General features: G+C 39.1%; 1 protein-coding gene across 2 annotated transcripts in view; it reads left to right on the top strand.

Moving 5' to 3' along the window:
- NUP153 (nucleoporin 153) overlaps positions 1-24,021 on the top strand; it is a 43,786-nt gene that overhangs the window by 2,690 nt on the left and 17,075 nt on the right. For both annotated transcript variants that reach the window (XM_079302923.1, XM_079302922.1), the window contains exons 2-10: positions 13,886-14,102; positions 16,309-16,557; positions 17,818-17,957; positions 18,041-18,169; positions 19,897-20,013; positions 20,141-20,185; positions 20,283-20,336; positions 23,005-23,151; positions 23,731-23,783. In XM_079302923.1, coding sequence (XP_079159049.1) covers positions 13,886-14,102; positions 16,309-16,557; positions 17,818-17,957; positions 18,041-18,169; positions 19,897-20,013; positions 20,141-20,185; positions 20,283-20,336; positions 23,005-23,151; positions 23,731-23,783 — 1,151 coding nt within the window. The remainder of the gene's footprint in view (positions 1-13,885; positions 14,103-16,308; positions 16,558-17,817; positions 17,958-18,040; positions 18,170-19,896; positions 20,014-20,140; positions 20,186-20,282; positions 20,337-23,004; positions 23,152-23,730; positions 23,784-24,021) is intronic.

The raw sequence follows: 24,021 nt of genomic DNA, 5'->3' as shown, positions 1-24,021 counted from the left end.
GACATACAGCCTCTGATCCATGATATCAGACATTATTTGTTTTATATATTCTTGGAATAAACATGCAAAATGCAGAATTTCCTGCCCTTTTCTCCCCAAGTGCCTGATATTTCATTATGTTTGCATGTGTGGTTTTTTAAGTGTAGAATCTTTTTTTAAACCAGTCTCAAATAGGAGAGATGAACAGATGCTGCTTGGAGGATGTGACTTGCAGCTTGTATTTTCTCTTGGAAGATGGATATATGAATAGATTTCCCCCACTAGTGAAGGAACTAAATCATGGCATTTTCCTTTCTGGGCTACCATCCTGCCTTACAAAAAGTGCACTGTCAGCAGCTGTGCTATTAAATCAAGAAACAAAAAGTAGCAGCACCACGAAGTAAGGATGGTATCCACTCACCCATCATGAAGATTTGAGATGTGGGAATCACATCTCAACAGGAAGAGTCTTCCTGTATCTTTTTGGTGGGTGTTCTTGGAGTAGAATTGTGTCATTCTTCTCACTGGCTGTGCTTTTCTAGGGGCAGAGTGTTGATAGCTCCACACTGAATGAACTGACTCCAGGTTATGCTGTGCTCAGCACGCTGTTTATTTGGTCATCCTATGCTGAAATATCCTGCCTTCTCCTGCACTTTTTAAGAAGCTTAGGTTAAAATTGCAGCTGCTTTAAGAGCTAAGCACATGCCAAGTGAGGGAGCTGTTGTGTCCAGCATCTGGGTTTCATCTTCCAGATGTGGCCCCAGTGTTTCTAAATGCTAGTTTATCCTGGTCATTTGGATAGACTGCTGGTGGCAATTACTGATGTGGATGTGTGAATAGGAGGGATATTTACATTGCTGGCTTATTAAACTGCTTCTAGCAGAGTATTTGTGTGGTAATTTTATGTTTAATTTTGTGCTTTCATGTGTGTGCACATGCTGGTTTAACTTGGAACAGTGCCATTCTCATCCAGGTAACAGATTTCACAAATTTTAAGTATGACTTAAAGGAAAAGAGAATAAAATAACTTTTATTGGTAATTTTAAAATTTGATAATTAAGCATTCAAATGAAGGAGTCAGAGAACTTTGATTCTTCTACACTTTTGTTTAAACTCATGCAAGCAGATTTAAGCACTATAAAAAAAACAGTTACCTGAAAAGTGTTTTTAACCTTTCCATAAACTTCTATATTTATATTAAGCTTTATCTTAGAGCTGTTTCATATTAGAGATAGTGTCTGTAGATTAAAACTTTTGCTGGGAAGTGATGTTTTTTGCTACATGTGTATGTACCAGTGCATATTTATAATGTAGATGTCCAAATCCAAAGATGTTTTTCTTGATGAAACCAGTGTGAGTCTCTGCATGTATTGTAATTGGTCTTGTGCTGGTGTAGATAGGACAAATGGGACCAGAAGGCCACTGAAAGCCACTTTCATTGGCTCAGGTGGTGAAAGCCCCTCTGGATTAGTGAGTTTCACCAAGTCTCTTGAGACATCCTGTAAGGTTCTTCCCAGATGGACTAGCTGCAGGATTAGGAACTGAAAACTGTGTGCAGCAGAGTCTAAAGCATTGCCCTGTCACCTACTGCTCTCTTGAGGGTAGGCCTTGCTTGGCAGTGACTGCAGGCAGAAGGGATCTTCCAAACCACCAGGTTTATTTTGTGAGGAAATTTTGAAACTTTGATGATAAAGAGTTCTGAGAGTATATTGAGTAACATAACATAGGTAATGTTTCATAGACCTTAAACAGGAAAGTGCTCGGTAAAGAAATCTTTTTATTAAGAGTGTCCATATGGACCTATGCAATTGTACAATACTACAATTGTATTACCTCCTGTCAACAAGATTGCACCTTGATGCTCACTTAATGTGGTTGTATTTGTATGCGATTCAGCTTGATTTGGTTTAGTAGTAAGCTACCACATTTAGCTAAAACAACTAGATTTGAATGAATGTTTAATGTGTATTTAAAGATTTGTTTTAAAAGATGGGCTAATAGTAAACATCAGAAGTTTTGTCTCTGTCCCAGCAATGTGATATTATATTAGCAAAACAGGTGTTTGAATTTGGCACTTGGATTTCTATTGCTGCTGTAAACAAAAACGTGTCCTAATTGGGAAGAACTTACAGAACTGAGATATTGACAGTTTTCTCTCATTTAGGCTAACAGTACTTTACACTTGTACAAATTGTAGATGATGACTGCTGTAGCATTTCATTAATATTCTGGGGTTTGTTTCAAAGTGTTGTCTTGACAGTCTTGGAGGCTGTGAAGTGTTCAGGACAAACAATATTAGTGAGTGGTGTCTTAGGAGAAGAAAAGCGCCGATGAAATAATTGACTTTGATAGCTGGGACACTGCAAATTGTCTTTGGTTGCTGGCAGCACATCACTTCCTCTGAGTTATTTATTCCTCTAGTCAGTAATTAGAACCAGTTCTTGCTCCTCTGCTTTGGGCAAACTGAACTGCTGCTGATTCTAACAACTCAGCAGGACAGAGTTCAGAATCTCTTTTTTGTGCCCAAAAATGTTTGAGCAACAGTATTCCAGGTTGGTGCAGGTGGGCTGCCGTAGCATCATGTAATTCATAACACTGAGATGAGTGGCTTAGTGGACATGGGGCAAACAGTGTTTGTTGTTTACCTGGACTTTAGCAATGCCCACAGCGTGGTCTCCCATGTGATCCCTGTTGTCCACTTGGCGAAATAGGGACTTGTCAGGTGGACCGTAAAATGATTGGAAAATTAGCAGGACCATTGACCTCAAAGGGTTGTGACCAGCAGTACAAAGATCCAGTGGCAGCCAATTGCTAATAGAGCTCAGAGGTTGATACTGCGGCTGATGCTTTTCTGTATCTTTATTAACTACGTGGGATGAAGGAATGGCATGGATCCTCAGCAGTTTCCCAGATAATGCCAAACCCTTGGGAACTTCAGCCCTGTTGTATAATGAAGAGTAGGGCTGCCATTGAGGGAACTTCACAGAAATGGGCTGCCAGGAGCCTTGTGAGTTTTAATAAAGGCAAATGTGAAATGTCCTTTATCTGGGATAAAACAACCCCACCTACCTGCTGGACAGCAAGTTGGACCTGAGTCAGCAGCACACCCTTGAGGAAAAGAAGGCCAGCTGCTTACTGAGAGGTATTAATAAATGTGTGGGAAGGATGTTAGGGGAGTTGTTCCTTCTCCTACATGCAGCACTTCTAGGACTACATTCGGAGTGTTGTGTCTAGTTTTGGCCTCTCCAGTTTAAAAAAAAGCAAGGAAAACATACAGAATTTGGTTGGGAGACACCAAAATGATGATGGCTTAGAGAGCTGTGTGTGTTCAGGTTAAGAGCACCAAGTACCTGATAAGACTATAGAGAAGGTGAGATTCATAGCAGTACAAAGAGAAAATGGACTCAAGATGCAAAAATGGAAATTCTGATTTCATAGTAGGAAAAATCTTTTTAACTGTGGAGTTAGCCAGCATGTTGGAAGAACTGCCCAGAGGTTTCAAAACCCAAGTGGACTCAGCTGTAGATGACCTGCTGTTTTTGGCCATTTGCTGAGGAGGAGGTTGTAGTAGTAGGTGATCCTGGGGTGCTGTGCAGCCTCTATGTGTGTATGGTTCTGTCAGAGCTGCTGCAGCTGGATCACAGAGCACACACGGGCATGGTTCAGCGTAAATGGCACTGTTACTCTAGGTTGGTAATCCTTTGGCTGGTCCATCCTCTAATTGTCTTTGGGGTTATGCTGTCTCTTGAGGAAGGAAATAATACCTCTGTCTCCGTTGCAGTTTTTCCAGAGTAAATTGCGAGCTTGCCCTCAAAAAGAGAGTAACTAAGAGCCTTTTTTTCTAGGGTTGCTGTTTTGCAGACCAGTTTTTAAAAATGTTTTCTGTCTTTTTAGTGATGGGTCGTGTGATATATTTTCCCATTTTTCTGCTATTAAGTTGTAAAAAATCTCATATTTTTTGCATTTTATTTTTCTTTGTAATCAATTCAGTATTCACTGTACTTGTCTTGGTGCAACCCCAATAGCAATGCAAGCTGGGGCATGAGTAGATGGAGAGCAGCTCTGCCAAGGACTTGGGGTTGCTGATGGATGAGAGGCTGGATATGAGTTGGCGATGTGTGCTTCCAGAAAATCACATATCCTGGGCTGCATCCAAAGCTCAGTGACCAGCAGGTTGAGGGAGGAGATTCTTTCTTCCATTCCTCTTTGGTGAGGCCCCACCTGGACTATTGCATCCAGCTCTAGAGTCCCCAGCACAGAAAGGATGTGGAGCTGTTGGAGTGAGGCCAAAGATGGGCCTCAAAAATTGTCAGATGGCAGGAGCACGTCTCCCATGAAGACAGGCTGAGAGAGTTAGTGCTCTTTAGCCTGGAGAAGAGAAGGTTCTTATGGATATTCTTATGGATACCTTTGAGTACCTAAAGGGGGCTTAGACTCCTTTAACTGTAGGAAGGTTGATTCACACTGGATGTAAGGAGGAATTTTTTAAAAAGAGGATGGTGATACTTTGGAACAGGTTACTTGTAAAGGTGGTTGAAGCTCTGTTCATGGAGACATTCACGGTCAGGTTGGATGGGGCTCTGAGCCACCTGATCTAGTTGAACATGCCCCTGCTCATTGCAGGGAGTTTTGGACTAGATGACCTGTAAAGGTTCCTTCCAGCCCAAAACATTCAATGAATTGGTGTGTGTGTGGTACTTAACTAGAAGATCTTTGGGTGGGTTTGGCTTAGTTGAGGCTACTGTGGTTCTTTCAACTAAACATGAGTTCATCTTTACATTTCTGTTTGCTTAGATGAAATGTGTGTGCTAACACAGATACACCAGCACGTGTTGAGTCCTACGGCTGTGAATAGTTCACACAATTTGTGAATAACTGAGCCAGTCAAAAAAATTCTTTTTTCTTTGCTGAGACTATTTAATATTTTCTTGATGGCTCTTAGAAAAAGTTGTGTGAAAGTATCTTGGGAACTGACTTTGCTTTCGTTATGGCGGTATTTTGAATCAAGTGTTTTTGAAATAGATATGTCTCAAGACTCCTTCCCTTATTAGAGCTCAAGGCCTGGTGACTTCCAAGACTGAAGTAAATTAAGCAAAGAGCTAAACTGTTCAATTACCATTTTCTTTGAGACTGGCTTACTGTGAGCTCTGAAATGTTTACACTAATGAGATATTAAATTGGTGAGACAGCAATACAGGTGCATTTGTAATTAAAATAATCCTGAAAAAAAAACAAGGTTTAAAATTATTTAAATGTAGCTGTGTTCAGGAATTGCTGTGGTGCAACCAGATACGTATTAAATTTATCTGTTACAGTGCTTGTGTTGTAATGTCAGCCCTCAGTATTTGTTACTAAGCTTACTTTACAGAGTTGTAGAATATATACAGATTTGTAGATGATTTTTTAGTCTTCTTCAGTCACTAAAAAAACAATCTCACATAGAGTAGGGAGGCTTTGAGTTTCATTGAAGTACCAAATTATCACTGCTAATAACTACAGTTATTTACTTACTTGATTGTAATTTGCTTGTTCAAATTTGTGAATTAGATAACATACAGGATTGATTGTAGATTTTGCAAAATTACTAGTATGTGGTATTGTCAGCTCAGTTTGTAGATCAGTATGAACAGAAAAGATACTTCACAGGGAGGATGTGGATATTTTGCTGTCTTTTGCTAATAATGCATTATATTTAAAAATTTAATTCCAATCTTCTGTTTTGAAGACTGTGCTTTCCGAAATGTCAGGAGTGAGATTTTGTTGCTTAATTTTGTGAAATATGCTTTAAACCTTCAAGCCTTGTCCTCACTAGGAAGCACTGGACACAGGGATGGGACATGGGCAAGCTGTGAGTTGACCTCAGATGGCATTTGGCCGTGGCTTGAGGAGTTGTTGCAGAATTTGGGCTGCCCATTTTGGTGTTTTAGATACATATTGTGTCCTCACCACTGTGTGCCATAGATTAGCCAGTGATACTATGTTTTGTTTGTGGGCACTTTCAGGCAAAATGGCTTTGAAATGTTGAATTCTTTGCTGGGAGCCTGGTACATTATAGCAGGTAGCAAATTTGTAGCGTGAGGTATGCGTTGATATCCTTGTATGCTTTAACTTCTTGGCTGTAAATGGAGAAAAGAGGAAGACTTGGCCATTATCAGTTATGTTTGGTGATTTTGAAATACTGTAACTAATTGGGTCGTACTGTATATAGAATTTTATGTCTTGTGTATTTAAATCATAAATATAAAATGTGTGTTATACTTTGCTAAACTTGATAACTTGTGCTAATGGACTTGTAAAGACCATCGGTGCCATGGGAAAATTTCTTCTTCACCATTCTAGTTTTAAACTTCTTGTCCATTTGGTTATGTCAGAAATAAAAGTAAAAACAGTACTATAGGGCTATAGGGTTTCCTTATAGGAAAGATTATCTAAGCAGCATTTCAATTAATATAATTATTGATACTGCTTATGAAACTTAGCTGCCACAGTGTGTCTGCAGCTATATTGCAGCAGTCTTCAATTAAAAACTGTTAACTACTTGGAGTTCCTACTTAAATTGGGAAAGAAAGGACTTTAAAACTGCTTGTAAAGTTGTAAGGGAATATAGTCTCACGAATCTTAAACTTTTTGGTGTTTCTTCTGATATAAGTGCACTTGCATCTCTAAGTGTAATATTGAATGTAATTTACAGCACCCATTGCTGATCGCTGCTGAGGGTGAGCTGGTGTCTATGTAGTGCTTCCTAAAAGGAAGAAAGAAAGGTACCTTGTACTTCATGTGCATTTTGTGATGTCACTGTGTCAGCTGAAAGTGTGGACAGAACTTGAGATAAAACCATTCAGTGTCTCAGGGATTTAACCTCGTGCCTTAGGCTGATTTATCTCTTTGTGCTCTCTTTAGAGCATATACTGGTGTTTTGCTCTCAGTTGTAAGTGGTAATGATGTGTACACATGTGCAAACAGTGTCAGAAAATACCTGAATTTCCCTGGAATGTTTATTCTAAAGCTAACTAGACTAAGGAAAATAAGGCTCACTCAAGCAATAAGAAAAAAATACACTGGCATCTGGTAATGTGATCCCTTCTTCATGACTTTCAGGAATAAATCTTAACTAGCCTATTTGCCTTAAATAAAATTGTTGTTTTTCAAATGTTACATAATAAATAACATTCCTGAAACATATTGTTCATATTAAGTAATAAGTTTCATTGTCTTTTTTATAAATGAAATATCAAACTCTGCTGTCCTACATCCAAATAGAAGCCACTCTCTAAATAGCAAAAGCAGAGTTAGTCTAAGCCAGTCTTAAGTCTGCTGCTACAAGAGACAATCATGTCATGTTTCCATTTCTGTTCCTGCTTCTGCATGAGCATCAATGCAAGCACATTGTAAGCTCTACCAGCAGCCTGATGCCCTCACTGTCACAGTCTGTAGGCAGGTTTTCAGTTGGATCTATTTAATAGAGCCTTGCTATAGTTTGTCATTTGGAAACTTATATGTGCTAGTGGCAGCATAAGGGAAGGGTGAGATGGAGAATGGGACAGTGTCCTTAATGACAATACAGACACAGGATGATTGAAAGGAGGGGGAAGTTTTATTTCATGCTCCTCTGGTTCTGGTCTGATCATGCTTTCTCTCAGGCCAATTCTGGTGTGCTGAGCCAGTTTAACTCATTAGCCTAGCAGAGAAACACATACTTTTTGCCAGATTCATGAATTCAGCTAGTATGGAGAGTAGCCTTCTATGTGCTAGATCTGGCATAAGCTAACTGTGGGGGATGGAGGGCAAGAAAATTCCTTTTTGGTGTTTGGAAGTGGTTAGATGGATCTGTTCTATCTCAGTGAACTTCACCATTAGGGGCAAGTTTTCTTTTGGAGGATTTACTGATTCAGATGTTCTTATAATTTTAATTTGAAATTGGAAACAAGGAAGTCTCTGAGAGGCAAGAATTTCATGCTTTTCAAAGGTGTGTGTACAGTGAAGTGGAAATTAGCTCTTTAATACACTTTGGTATTTTGCATTTCTGTAAATGTATGACTGTTATATAATTTTTATACAATTTCTTTCATATTTAAGTCTCCTGGACTACAACCAACTCAATTGCAAAATGGATATTTTTGAGTAATGTGTCACTGTTGAGTGCTCTGGCCAGCACTTTCCTCACCCTGTGCAATGTGAAAGACCCTTACAAGCTGGAACAACTTTCTTATTCTGCAAATATTTTTGGTCAAAAAATAGCCTGCTTCTAAGTTGGGAATGCAAACAAACTGCCACAAATTGCTGATTTTTCTTTCTTTATATAAATCCTTTGAAGAAATAGTATTTTAAAGTAGTAAATTATGGCACCTTTTTGTTAACTAATACTTCTGTCTATATATCTTTTGCTTAGTGTAATGGTTTTGAAAGCAAAATCAGTGAGATACAATTTAATAGGAAAAAAAATAAAATCTATGCAATACTACAGAAGAAAAACCACTGGCAGAGTCAGAATACACCCTGACACCCCACTAGTTAGGGTGGTGGTAGCAGCCCAGATGAAGTGGTCTTCTTGAACCAGTGATCCTATAGAAAGGGCTGGTAGCTCTTGTCCTCTAGAAACTGGTGGGTAAGGGCTGCTTTGGTGTTCCAAATCTGAGTTTTTATCTAGGTAGGAAAGGCTTGGCTCTTCCCCCTGGGTGGAGCACCTCACAATGGGATGATGTGATTTTATCAGTCATGCAGAGGGACTCGATGGCCCACTAACAGGAGATACCTTCCTGGAGGAAGGGTGGGTCATGGGAAAGATGAAGAACATTGCCCCATCTGGTTTTTAACAGATGGCCCATTAGCAGAGGACATCTCCACAGAGATAAGAATCACTGCCCTGCCTGGTTTCAGCAGATGGTGATAGAACACATACTTTTGGGTATATCTTGCATTAATATGTAGTGTTGCAGCCAGCATGGGTTTATGAAAGACAGGTCCTGCTTTACCAATCTGATCTCCTTCTGTGTCAGAGTTACCTACTTGGTGAATGAGGGAAAAGCTCTGGGTATTGGATGTCGTCTGCCTAGAATTTAGTAAAGCCCTTGAACCATTTCTCATGGTCTTCTCCTGGAGAAACTGACTTCCCATGGTGTGAGTGGGTATGATCTTTACTGAGTAAAAAACTGTCTGGATGGCCAGGCCCAGAGCATGGTGGCGAATGGAGTTGCATCCAGCTGGTAACCAGTCACAAATAGTGTTTGCCAGGGCTCAATATTGTGGCCAGTCCTTTTTAACATCTTCATTAATGACCTGGACAAGGGGATCGTTAGCACCCTAGGCCAGTTTGAATATGACACCAAGTTGGGCAGGAGTGTTGATCTGCTGGAGGACAGGAAAGATCTAGAGGGGGATCTAGAAAGGCTGGTAGATGGGCTGAGGCCAATTGTGTAAGGTTCAATAAGATGAAGTGCCAAACCCTTAATCTGAGTCACAACAAACCCCTACAATGCTACTGGCTGGAATAAGGGTGGCTGGAAAGATGCCTGGTGGAAAAGGACCTGGTGGTGCTGATCAGCAGTGGCTGAACAGGAACCATCTGTGCCCAGCTGGCCAGGAAGGCCACTGGCCTGGATCAGCAATAGTATGGGCAGCAGGACCAGGGCAGTGATTCTCCCCCTGTACTCAGCACTGGTGAGGCCACACCTGGAATCCTGTGTTCAGATTTGGGCCAGTCTTTGCAAGGAAGACACTGCAGGACTAGATGTGTCCAGAGAAGGGCAGTTGGAGGTGGCACTTGAGGATGTGGTTTAATGGTGAACATGATGGTAGTGCTGAGTTAACAGTTCATTCAACAGTTTGATGATCTTAAAGATCCATGACCTCCATGATTCCATGACCTCATGAGAAGAGGTCTGTGGACTCTCCAAGGAAGGATTTCAGTCTTCAACTCAGGACTTTGGGCCCTGGAAATGGGCTTTTGAAGATGAGGAGGGTTTGAACCCTGAGGTTGGGTTTGAGTTTTGTGCTCTCAAACAATGCTTCAGTACCTTGAACAAAGTATATGCTCCCTAGAAATGGGATTTTGGAGGCATAGAGGAAGGCTTTGAGCTCATTAGATAAAAAGCTGAATCCTAAGTAGGAGGTTTTGATTCCTGTAATGGAGGCTTGGAAGCTAGGATTTGGGCCTGAAGAGATGCCTTTGTACTCTGTGAAGAAGACTTTGAATTCTACAAATGAGGCTTTGGGATTTCCAAATCAGACTTGGAGCCTTCAAAATAATGCTCTGGACCCTTCAGATGAGTCTGGGGACATAAGGAGCAGCGCTTGAAAATCAGAAATGAATGTTTGTGCCCAAACAAGGAGGGTTTGGACTCTTGGGTAACAGTTGGACACGATGATCTAAGAGGTCTTTTCCAGCCTTAATAGTTCAGTGATTCCATGATGTCAAGCTAGTATGCCTTGGAGTAGCTGTTACTGTAGTTACTGTTGCTATGATGTTTGTATACATAGACTTAGACCTAGCAGAGCTGCAAACACTTGAGGTGATGCACAGATTTTGAAAAACTGTTGTAAGTACCTATTCATATTCAGACCTACTGGGGTCTTTCCAGTGGATTTTCATTTTGTTCAGCTTTCCTGCTGATATTCTTTGGGATGAGTGCATTTGCAGTGTGAAGACAGCAGTTGATAGTAACCTCTGAAATCAGTCAGTTAAGGAGTAAAACATGTTCACTGAGTAAAACACAGAAGTCACACAGTTGGAATTGCCTCACTGCATCTTCTGCCCTTCTATGATATTCAGTTTGGTAGCTGTGTGGCCTGTAGAAATGAGAAGTTTAGAGATGAGAACATTAAATGCATGCCTACCTGAGACTGGGAACTAGAACAGTTTTTGTGCAGTAGCATGTTCAAAGTAGTTGTACTGAATAAAGGTGTTCTGGAAGAGACTGGCTCATCATTGTGGCGTGAGGAATCTGAGCAGTTTGCTGGAGAATAATCCTGAGTTGTCTGTTACTGTGTCTTGTATTTCGTATCGGAAGATATGTTGGCATTAATGAGATTGTGTACTGTCCTTGTCAGCCTTTTAGAAGGATTGATGATTCTTCTCCAAGGAGATGGGATGGACAAAGTGCAGAGCTGGTGACATGGTACTAGAGGGGGAGTGCTGTGCTGATGATAGGGTTGGTGTGGTTGCATGTGCAGGAAAGGGATGTTCAAGTGCATGTGTTGAAGAATAAGAAAACTGCAAGTTAGGGTAAGATTAAAATGCCAGCTTTGAAGTGTAAGGCATGACATTTTCCTGAATTGTTCTGGCAAGAATAAGGAGTATGCATGTCCAAATGTGTAATTGCCCAGTCATACCTTAACTGCCTGACTTGATCAGGAATCCAACCACAGAGCTTTATTAATTGGCTTTTAGCTCTGATAGGCAGGTAAGATGATGGAAGGAGTTTATTTTTTTGTGTGTATGTGTAATCTGTGTGTATTTGAACAGGTTTGTGAAATACTTTTAGGGGGAAGGTGTCTTGTTTTTTTAATGGGATCTATGTTTGATGATGGTCATTCATAATGCCTGCATATGACACAGTGCCTTTAATACATTTTGCAGACAGAAAATGTAGGTGGCTTTACATGTATTTTGCTTTGTCACTAAGCCACTAAGCCAGCATTATTCTGCAGTATAAAACTATGCTCCTGTTTACCACCGTGCCTAAGCCAGATGGAGCAGGCCATTAGTATTGGTGCAGTACAGCTGTGCTGAGTTCCAGCTCATGGGTAGGTTTGGGAAGTTACCCTGTGTAATCCCATATTGGAATGCTGATTATGTGGAGAATGGCAAGGCTGCCATTTGCATGAAAGGGTCAAACCATTCTGGTGTCAGATACAGATGGTAAAATGTCATCTTGGTTAATTACTAGTCTAGCTGCATTCTCCAGTTACTCATTAGGATTACTAATGCTTGGGTGTTTACCTTCCTGGATGACTATGACGGCTTCTTCCGTCTTGAGTCTCAGGTAGCTTTCAGTCCTGGGAGCATTTCCTCAGCAAGAGAATCACACTGGTGCCTGTTTTATGGCCAGTAATGTATTCTCTAATGGAGAGATTCTCTAGCAATACTGAATGTAGTCATGCCTAGCTTTTTGGAAAGAGTATTGCTTTGAATGCAGTTTGTGTCTTGACCATTTGTTTGTTTTGGCAAGTTTTCACTCCTCTGAGTACCTGATACGCTTTTATTCAAAGCAGAAAAATATTCACTCCTCTAAAGGGGGACAGTGTGTCATAAGTAAAGGTGAAAATGAGGGGCTGGGAACAGAGTACAGGCTGCCTCTTTGCTGGTGCCAAGCACTCAGCTGCTTGTGAGCTCTGATGTAGAGTTTTTTTGTTGTTGGAAAGCTGAGGCTTAGTGTTTATGTAGAATAGCAGCAACATCCTGAGCATGGCATATTAGTGTGCATCTTAGTGTGGTAATTGTGATAAATGTGTTTATTACACTGTATTCTATCTGGTATAAGCTGTCCCAGGATAGTTATTCTGTCTTCATGCAAGTAAAATATTAAATTACAGATCATTATGAAAAATGTCAAATTGTAAATTAAGATGACTTTCTTTCGGTGAAAAGACTTTTATTTTCTACCTTCTATTTCTCCTCTTTGCCAGCCTTCCTCCTAACTTCAGATTCAAGGGTGTCCTGTTAAGGTGGTGCTTGTGTATGAAAGATGTGAATGACAGATACGGGCTTTTTCTTTCATGTGTGCTGATATTTTAAAGAAAGTCAAATACAAAAGGGTTCTTGTTTCAGAGTTGTTTACTAGACTAACTACTACATGTTCAAAGAGCATTCTCAATTTTCTACACACGAATAATAATTTTTAGAAAATTTTGTTGCCTAAACCCAGGAAAATAACAAAGTACCTTGATGCTTGTGTTAGCAACTGGCACTGAAGTTGTACAAAAATATTTTTTACACTCTTGTTGGTTTTCAGTTTCCAAAGTGTTGAAATTATGGAGGTAGCTTTGCTGCTTTCTTTCAGCTTGCGTAGGTTAGCACCTGGTTCTGTGGCTGCAGTCGGTGTAAGAGAGGCAGCTCCATGTTGCAAACACTCTGCTGCACAGGGTTGAGATTTGACAAGAAAGCAGAAATTTTGAGGACATGATGGGGAACAAGTGACTGCCTAAAACAAAATGTTAAATAAATATTTCTTACTAGAATGTAAGCATTACAAATAATTGGTAAATGCCAAAATAGAAATTGCTTTTATGTATTCAGTAACTGCCAAATATTAAGGTTTGGAGATACAAAACTTTAACATACCATGAAATGAAATTTGATCAATTTCAATCGGTTTAACAGTCCTGTAGTGAGGAGTCCGTTGTTCATCTGTTGCTGTTTTTTCTGAGATCCTCTCAGAATACCCTCACTGTACAGAGCATAATAGTGGGGGTTTTGATGCACATTGTTCCTTCAGTTCAGCATTAGAAAAAGAGTTATTTAAGTTCACTGATTTTAGTATCTATTACTGTTCATCACTATTGCTGTAGATAATTGCTGAGCTTCTGTGTTTGATGGCTTTTCAAGTGAAGGTGTTAGAAGGAAAGTCCTCCAAAAAATGTGTGTACATTGGGAGTTATTTAGAAAGTTAATTCCTTGATGACCTTGTGACTTGACAAGCCTTTGGTGAGCTTCAGCTGTAGTTTCAGCATGTGGAAGTTTTGCCAAGGTCAATGGGAAGTGCAGAAACTGATGGGTTTCAGTGGGGTTCAGTGTTAGGCGTGTTTTTGTCATGTGTGTTCCAGAAGTGTAGGAATTCTTTATCAAGGATCTGCCACTGTCTTATCTTATTTGTCTGAATATTGCTGTCTAATGTCTGTCTTAGAGGTCTGTGCAAGGTTTCATCCCAGAGTATGCTGCTGACTGTATTTCCTATATTTTTCTTTCAAGCTGGGGCTCCTTAGCAGAGTGACTGAATCAGTGAAAAACATTGTGCCAGGATGGCTGCAGAAGTATTTCAATAAAAGGGAAGATAAATGTGTAGATATGAATGAATCTGCAAACGAGGAAGAGAATCCAGTAAACTATCACCATGATTATGCAAATGAAGATGCCATGGTAATTGATGGGAGAGTCACGCCTGAATCAGCAAGAATTAATTTAGAAGGTATGTGAAGTATCATTTAGTATTCTGACCATCTGTATTTATTCACAGATTTCTAGTTTTGAATCCACATTTCTAGGGGAGGCTGGAAGGAGCGTTTGGACAGAAAAAAAAGCAAACAACAAAAAGCCCCACAACACTCAAACCAAAACGAACCAACCATCTGAAAAACCCAACCCAAAATGACCACACATAGCAAAAACAAAGGAAGAACCTAAGCAACTCAGTTTTTAGAACTGCCTTAGCTTCAAAGTTTAAACATACTGGAAGTTGACTTAGAACCCTTGGAAGTCATGAATTAACTTCAGGTGGTCAACTAGCAAAGTGCAAAGTATTGCTATCTTTCATTTGTAAGTGTGCTGGGTTACATTTTCTTTTTAAAGGATCTGGGATGAAAGTTTATCTAGTTACCTAAGGTAGTAGAAATACTAGTTTGTTTAATGAAAGCCCAGATGCCAGAATGCCAGATGAAAATTCCTTCATGTGTCCTGCTATTTTTTTTTCTTTCCTTTGGGCTTCTTCAATCAATTAATTAAATTTCCTTGTTAGTTCAGTGGATGTCTGGGCAACTTTGTTTATGACATTATTCTTTTTGAAATATTTTGTAACATTAATGAATGGCATTGCTGGCTTGGGGTCTTTGAATACTATTTGGATCCTTGGCAAAGAAGTTTACAACCCTTTTATCATATTAGAATTAATCTGTGCTTTCTATCTATGCCTCTCACTGTTTCTGTAGTACTCTCTGAATTCACATATGCTCTCATCTGAGTCTCTCTTAAACTAGCAGTTTTGGGAACTCAGTTTTTAATTAGGTGAGAAATTTTGTGTGAGCACATGTGCATAACCATCTGTGTGGACAGTCAGCTGCTACTGTTGTTGGCAGAATGAAAAGTGATGAGGAAATACCTTTCTCACCAATGTTATCTAATTGTAAATAAGAAGCTTTACTGCCCTCTGTGTAGCTGTAGCTTGAGTGTGAGTTTGTATAAAGGAATAGAGAAGGTTTTCATGAATGAGTAACATGTGTTGGCTTTCCTGAAGGATTGTGTGAAAGAACCTTTCAGTGAGAACAGCTGCACAGCAAACTTTCTAGCTCCAAGAAATCCGGAGCAGATGGGACCCCCTAGAACCTTCAGTAGCTTGTGTTGCAGTTTGTGGACGTTGTAGTTAATATTTCTACCTGTAGTTAATAATTTTTTTTTTAATTGTTACTGGTATTTTTGTTTTAGAAGGCCTATTTCTTTGGATATGAGGTACCAATGTGTAAGAGCCTGTTTTCCTTTACTTGGCCAGCCTTTGATCTGATAACGCTTTCTTTCATCTCAAACAAGATAGTCCTAAAATCCACCTGTGCTTTGGAAAATTAATTACTAGTGGTGCAGTGCTTATGAAGATTGAAGTAGCTAGTTTAAGCTTCAGTACAAATGTCAGGATGATAGTGTATCCAAATTATATTCACACCCTAAAATTGTGGGTGGGACTGTAGAAATATGGATATCAGGCACAATGACCATTAATTGCTGTTCTGTTCATGTGGCAAGCTGGAGCTGAGACCACCTCTCACAGGACACTGGCAGTGTTTACAGACCCTTGAGGGAAAAATGCCCATTTTACAACTGAGACCATGTTGCTGACTTGTCCTTTGTGCCAAAACCTTAAAAACTAATGGTTAGGAGATAATTCACCTGTAGCATGACCTGATATGGTAGAATTTGGAAGGGAGGAGAATGACACCAGAACAGAAAAACCCCCGAAAATCTTTGCAAATGCATATTTTCATGTTACATATTCAAACTAACACTGTTTTTTTTTTTTTTTTACAAGATGATAAAAACTACAGAGTTGACTGTAATCTCAAATTTTGGAAAGCTTATTGCAAGCATTATCTGGAGGAAAATGAATTTATAGATGTTCAATTTAGCAAAATACACAGTTTAAGTGCTTGAGTGCAGGGTCAAATTTTGATGAAATTCAGAAAAATCCCATTTTTAAGTACTTCTTAGTGCCACATGAATGCTTAGTATTGCAAGCAGTGTTGATTTTGTAATCAGACACATGCAACCCTATCTGGGTGAGGAAGTTAAATTCGGCTTCTCTATTTTTGTGCTTAGAACTTGGCAATAAGCATGGCTGTTGATAGAAAACAGGTTTTGGCTTCTGTGAGCTTGTCTATAGGGAAGCTGATTGTCTCGCTGTTCTTGTTTAGAACCATCCACGAGCAGGTCTGCACTGAACTTCTCAGATGTGTTAACAAGGCCCTCCCTTCACCGGAGCCATTTGAACTGCACCGTGTTGGATTCCACAGTCCCACACTGTCAGCCCTCCACATCTTCTGCGCTTGGCATCAGCAGTCCTGGGTTGTCCCTTGTAAAGGAAATTAAAGATTCTACCTCTCAGCACGATGATGATAACATCTCAACAACCAGTGGCTTCTCCTCTAGAGCATCTGATAAAGGTAACTTTTCTCTATTTTGTTTTGTTTGATAACATGAAGTACTTTGTATTTTTTAATATTCCACGTTGCCTTACTAGGTAAAGGAGGAGAATATCAGCTCTAGATATTAGAATTAAATTTAATTTTTAGTATTTTAGAAGTATATAATCCTGTCACCTTTTAAATGCAACTATGGGTTGGAAAACGTTTATGAGTTCCTGATATTCTAAAGAGTCAGTGCTGATAAATACAATTTTAGCTCGATATCTGTAAATCTTGAACGGGGACAATAGGAGATGAAGATGACTTGTTGTAGCTTGATAGCTGGGTTGATTGCCTAGAAGGAGGAGTGACTCCGAATATCTCACTCACAGCTGACTAAATATGAGTAAATACAGTTGACAAATAAAAACACAAGATATTCTTGTATCTCTTTTTACCAGGAGTCATTAAAGCAACTATTCTGATTGAACAAGTTTAGGCTGCTTTTTTATTGCCATGCTTGGTAGAAGGCATCATTTGTCACGATTTTCTCTTTTTTTTGCCAAATTCAGTAAAGAATTTGCACAATTTTAAAGCAAAAAAAAGCCCCTAAGGTAACCTAGGTGTCTCACTGAGACAGGGCAAACAGCAAGTTTGCAGATTTTTCTAGTCCCCCATACAAATGGGGATGGAGGCATGCTCAGCCAGTTCTATGGAGACCATAGTTCGACAATTCAGAGTAGGTATTGCTAGGGTGTGGATATATAACCTGAGTTTGCTAGAACTCCCTGGTATGTCTCCATGGAGCATATGGAAAATAGGTGGTTAACTTGGTCAGTTCAGCCTTTGGGTAACTTCTCAGGTTCAAGACCTGGTCATTTCTGTCCTATGCGGGTTTCCAACCCTCTACTGGCATAGGAAAAACTTCATATCATTAGAAATGCACCAGTGTTTATGCAGTTCCTTTATTATGTCATGAAAGAAGAAAAAATAAAATTGTGTTGTATTGGAAATGCGCTATTAAATTGTGAATGCTTTTGAAAGATTACTGAAAGGTCATGTATTCACAGTTCTGTGAACAGATTTTAGGTTCAGAGTTGGTACTTAGGTTTCATACCATATGTGAAATTAATCTGTTTGAAGAGCTCTGAATGTTAGAGTGCCAGAGAAACAAGTGTTAAGGAACCTTTTAATTTTGTGATATGTTTTTGTAGAGAACTCTGGAGTTTGTGTGACATTTAATACTAAATTTCTTCATGTACACAGAGCATTTACACATAGCATTTGTCATTTTGGCAGATATCACAGTTTCAAAAAATACTTCAGCACCACTGCTCTGGTCCCCAGAGGCTGAAAGATCTCATTCCCTCTCACAGCATCCTGCATCTAGCTCCAAAAAACCTGCATTCAATTTATCTGCTTTTGGATCTCCCTCTCCTGTAAGTACTGCACAGTATTAATTTTAGTCAAGTTGAATGTGTAGCCATTTTACTAACCACTTAACAATAATGCTTTTCTGTAGTCACTTGGAAACACTTCTGTCTTTAAGACAAGACAGCTTGGGGATTCTCCATTTTACCCTGGAAAGACCTCTTATGGTGGTGCAGCTGCAGCAGCAAGACAGACAAAAGTGCAGATTTCTCCTTACCAGGTATGAGAACAGTAGTGCAGTGTGGGGGAAAACGTAATTGAAATACAGAAGGGGGAGCTTGGCCAAAAAAGCTCCGAGCTGGGAGCTTAGCTTGAAAAATGTGGCAGTAGTTCCTATCTTGCCCACCTAGCCTACAATTTTTGTTTAAATTCTTGTGTAACACTTTATGTAGAAATGCTTATCATAAAGCATGAGAATGACAGTAGCATTTTAGTTGCTGGGCAGTTTTTTGTAGTGGGAGTTTCCTCTGTTATGTCTTCCAAAAATTTCCATTTTCTGACGTAGTCTGCCTCTGACTGTATTACAGTAAAATAACATGTAAATAATTGCAATTATGGCATAACTTTGAAAATGTTGTTAATAGCAGCAAAAGTTACCAGATACTTGCCTGTAGATTTTACACAGGTACTCAAACTATAAACATACTGTGCATTTTTTAATATAGTAGTATACAAAAGGCAAATTTGCTCATCCTTTGTACTTTTGTTACTGAGAGGGAGACATGCAGTCCTACATGCTATATCAAGATAAATAATAAGGTGCTCTCTATTTTACTGTCATTCAGATGGCTCTTGAGAAGAGCTGTTTATCCCCAAGTGTTCTTTGTGGTCTAAAATGAACCAGCAAATTAAAAATCCTGACTGCTGTCAGTAATTAGAGTTGAATCTAAAAGCAAATCAGTAAAATCTGATTTGGTTCTAATTTGTTTAAATGAAAATGCCCTTTGTTAAAAAACTGAAAAGTCAACAGGAACTTTAAAGAATTGAAAATAAGTTTGCTGGACCTATTCTGGCAGTCTGTTTCTGCCATGGAACAAGGGCACCTATAATTTCCTAATTCAGAGAAATCTTGAGCCTTGCAGGTTTTCCTGACTTGGTGTTGAGTCAAATTTCAGAACATTTAAAAAATCTGCAAGCTAGAAGTCCTCTTTGGTCAGCTATTTTTATTTTTTACAAATTTTATGGAATATATATAAAGGAAGCTTTTAAAGGAGATATTTTTTGCTGCGTACAGCGAGTCTCACTTGCATGTTCTCTGTGTTGTGTGATCTGCTTCCTGTCTTCACATACTCATGTGGGAAGCATGGTGTGGTTACATGAGAGATGTCATAGTTTAAAAAAAAATATGATCACACTGAAATTTTTTATAAATTGTGTTTAGTCATGTGGTACCACATTTACTTTTTCAGCATATTGTGTTTAGGTCTGTTATAGTTTAAATCAGATCTATACCTTTCTAAACGGAGTAAAAAGATCTGCAGTCAGCTACAGTCTTGGAGGAAATGAGAGAAGTAGAACTAGAAATTCACGATGATGATTGTATACTCTGGGTTTAAGATGCCATGCTTACGCCATCGTGAAACTCCAAGATCTGTTTTGCCTACTGAAAGTACTTTCTGCAACAGAAGCCTTTGTTTCAGTTGTTTTCCTAATCACTGCTTCAGAGACCCTGTGAGCCTAACATCTTCTTTTTATGACCTTTTACATTTAAGGATTTCTTTTGTTGATTTATCCCAGGTGCAAGATGTGTAGGGCTCCACTTCAGCTTCTGTAAAGTCAGTGTAGTATATTTTTCTTCTTCATGCCTTGAATGCTCAGTGAGTGCATTTCTCTTTGTCATTATAGGAGTATTAGTTGCATCACCAGTGTAGCCCTAGCGCATAAAATATATATGTATGTAACTCAGAATCCAGCATTATTATAACACTGGCAATGCTAATTTTTCAGCCACCGATAAAAAGACAGATGAAAGCTAAACAAGCGAATGTGCAATCCTATGGTGTGACAAGTTCCACTGCACGGCGCATCTTGCAGACATTGGAGAAGATGTCAAGCCCTTTGGCGGTAAATGGCACTCCTTTTAATGTTTTATTCCATGTGTTTGAAAAACATAGTAAATGTGCCAGTATAGGATGAAGATGTTATTTAATGTCATGCCCACTTTAATTGACTGCATCTGTTTTTTCAACAGGATGCTAAGAGGATTCCATCTTCTGTTTCTAGTCCGCTGTCTTCTGTAAGTTGATCACAAACCCCCCATGTTTTTGTTGGATGGAACCCTCTTGAAGGGAAAAACCCACCCTCTGAAATTTTGCCCTTTTTTCCCCTGTTAGCCTGTGGACAGGAGTGTGCTGAATGTGACTAGCTTCCAATCCAGACAAAACCAGGTAAGAACCAGTAATATGTTAAGCTGAGACAGGTAACTTTTTCTGCTTTACATCGCATAGGAGAAATGTCACAAACCTTAATGACAGCACACACATGAATTCGAGTTAACATTAGCCTTATGTGAGTTACTGGTGCCCTGGCTGTGTGGAAATTGATAAAAATGTGTTTTCAATCCACACTAGATGAAGGACCCTGAAGATTACTCAGGTGGATAATTATTAACTTCTTATGGTGGTATGCTGATATGTCAAGAACAACTTATCTAGAACACAGGTTTTATCTTGGCCTGCAACTTGGGGTTAAGTTGCATGATAACATTCTTGATTCAGGAAGTTTTCACTTGCAGAAATAATCAGAAATAGAAAAACAGTGATTGATTGTTCAGATCTTGTGCAGATTTCCATGTTTATTTTAAGTAAAAAATAAATGCTTACATTTTTTTACTACTACTCAAGGGAAGGAGAAAATCATACAATTGTTGAATTTTGTTATTTCTGTTAATTTATGCTCCTAAATTCCTATTTGGAAGTAGCACTGAATTGTTGCTGTGGTAAATCATTACTTCCTTGTTTTTGTTTAAAAAGTTACATTTATTAAATTGTGAAGCCACAAAAGGTCACTTTTAGCTTAGGCAACCAAAGAAACAAAAATGTTTTTTCTTCAATGCGAACTTTTAATTTGCTGTTGTAATGAGAAAGTGGACAGAATGTTTTAAAAAGTTTTTATGCTAATGGCTTGGTTCTGAGTATAATTAATTCTGCAGTCACTTGGGACTTTATAAACATCTCAGATTCCCTGTACTGTCTTTGGACATATCATAAATTACGGGAATGTTGAAAAGTAGAGCATGTAGGATTTTTACAATATCTTAAATATTATCCCAGCAATTGAAAACAAAGCTGATAAAGATTCTGCATTAAAATGCAGAACCACACCTGTGATGAGACATTTAAAATGATCTACCAGATTTGCAGCACAGACTCTTGACATTGGTCAGATAGTGAATGTTGTGTACAGCTGTCACTGGGTAAAAATAGAGAAATTGTCTACTCATAATGCTAGAATTCATAGAATTTGGCAGGGAGAAGAGGTAGCCTTTGATGAAAAGAGAGGACAGGATTGTGTGTGCCCAGAAGGGGGCTAAAGTGAACAAATGGTTGACAGGACACTTGGATACTCAGGCAAAGGTTTTACAGGCTTTTTTTTTTTTTTTTTGGTGGTATTTTTCTTATTTTGATGATCTTTACCAGATAGAATAACATTTAGTGTATTGAACATGTAACTGGGTTACTTTTTTTTCTTGTTGTACATGCCTGTTTCACTGCTTTGATATCCTTTTACAGTAATGTCATCTGCCTGTCATGTGAAGATAAGGTGGCAGATGTAGCTTCCTGGATTTTTGTGAGGGTTTTGGTGCTATCCCTCTTGCATCCTCCTGCGCAAGTTGTCCAGCTCTGGGATGAGCTGGTTAAATGGCAGGATGCAGAAGGTTGCAGTGAATTTGGCTACATTTGCCTGGTGACCGGTCACCAGCAGTGTTCCTCAGGATCAGTTCTAGGGCCAGTGCTGTTCAAAATACCTCTCAGTGATCTGGAGGCACAGATTGCCCCCTTGGCAGGTTTGCTGGTGATATGAAACAGGAAGGTGCTGCTGACCCTCTTGAGGGACAGAGTCCTTGCAGAGAGATGGAGTGGAGCCCTGGGCAGTCATCAGTGGGATGAACTTTGTTAAAGTCCAAATGCCAGATCTTCATCTGAGATTGTGGGACTGAGTGCACCCTCAGCAAGTTTGCAGGTGACACCAAACTGAGTAGTGCAGCTGGCACATCTGAGGGATGTCATCCAGAGGGACCAGGACAAGCTCTAGAAGAAGTGGGCCCATGTGAAGGTCATGCAGTTCTGCACCTGGGCTGGGGCACAATCATCTGTTGATACTAACTTAAATAGTAGATACATCCTAAGTATCACTCTTCTTATCACCAAGGCTATGATGATTTGATATATCATGGAGCCTTTTGGGGTCTTCCTTCTTTCCCTATTCAGTTAAGCCAGTTTTGCAGAATGTACGGTGCTTTCTGTTGAATAATTAGCGCTTGTCTGTAAAAAAACTTTGATTAAAAAAAGTCAGACCAGTACTTTTAAGAGCATCAAATGCAAATCTAAAACATTGGAACAGACATTAATGAGACTTCTTTTAAAATATTTCACAAAAATTTTTTTAAGTGTAACTTCAAAAGAAGAAAATGTAGAAAAAAAAAAGAAACTCACAACCTGGTTTAACTGCTTAACAGTTTCAGTATTAAATTGATGGAATAAGTCAGTAAAAAAAACATCACAGTGAGGGCAGAGCAGAGGAAAGGATGGGAGCATATTATTGTAACGAGTTATTTATCTGAAGGAATATAGTTTATTTTGTCTGTGAAGTGACTGCCAAATTTTGACACAGAATTCAGTCAGACTTTGACTATTCCTGTAGCTTTTTGGATTCTATAACTGAGTTTCTGGTGATTTCCTCCTGCAAACTAAATATTTTCAACACTTCCACGTAGTTTTCACTGGGTGCTGAGACTGGTGGGAGGTTTATAGTTCTGTAACTTCTCTCATCAGTAAATGCTGTGATAAGTTTGGTGGGTGCAAGGATAAATTGATTGCTGCTTCCCTTTCAAAGATGGATTCACAACATCCACCTGTCCAGAAACTTGTGACACCAAAGCCAATCTCCCTGACAGGGAGTCGGATCACGTATTTTAAACCATCTTTGAAATCAGCTACTAATTCCAGAAAAATTCACCAAAGGGTAGATACAGACCATCACGTAAGTAAATTTTCATGTCCTAATTTGCCTGCTTTTTGCAATATTGAAATGTGTCTAACCAGTCTACTAAGGTGCTCTTTTATGCAAGAGCACCTATAGGATACTTGAGGTAAGCATTAAGAAAAGACAGTGGGAAGGGAACCATTGTGAGACATACTGAGGAGTTTAATTAATATAATTGTATCTTTGGCACACTAAGTGGCTGGTTCTTATTTTCAGAATGTGGTGGTGTGCTGTTGGGCCAGGGTTTTCACAGTGAAAAAATATTAAAATACAGAAACACAAATTTCAGAAAGCTGATGGAACGTGTTGATGTTGTGTATAAAATGTTTTAGGTGAACTGTGGGCTCCAAGTCAGGTTTCTAGCAATTACCAATTCAGAACACTTCATAATTATCCACTCTTATCCCTTCAGTGTAGGTGGAGTCCCCAATAAACCTTCCTTAAAACAATACTGGTATTTCAGTGGTATAAATTTAAAAAAAAACAAACCAGCACAAAATGTGTGTTTGGTTGTCTCCTCTTTGAGTTTTGTTTATATTCAGATAAATCTTCAAATAAATAAAACTTACTTTGCAGGACATGATGGAGGAGAGTTTTCCTGCAGAAAAGCCTGTCAAATCATCTGAAAGGTATGACAAATCTGTTAATTTAAAATACTTGAAAGAAGAAAGCCTCCTCCTTTGTCAGTAGAGTCTGCACACTTGCCTTCTTTTGGAAGGACAGGAAGAGTTCTCAGTAAAAGTGAATAGAAAAAGTGAAAAAAACTGTATTATGAGAGAGTTTAACTATTTGTGCATCTTGGTATTCTTTAGGGGAGCAGCTGTTAGTTTCAGGTAAGTAAATAATTGCTTAGAGTGTGAAGGCTTT

The sequence above is a fragment of the Erithacus rubecula genome (assembly GCF_903797595.1).
Source record: "Erithacus rubecula genome assembly, chromosome: 3".
Lineage (NCBI taxonomy): Eukaryota > Metazoa > Chordata > Aves > Passeriformes > Muscicapidae > Erithacus > Erithacus rubecula.
Note: the sequence above shows the minus strand (reverse complement) of the source record. Positions and strands in the feature narration are given on the sequence as shown.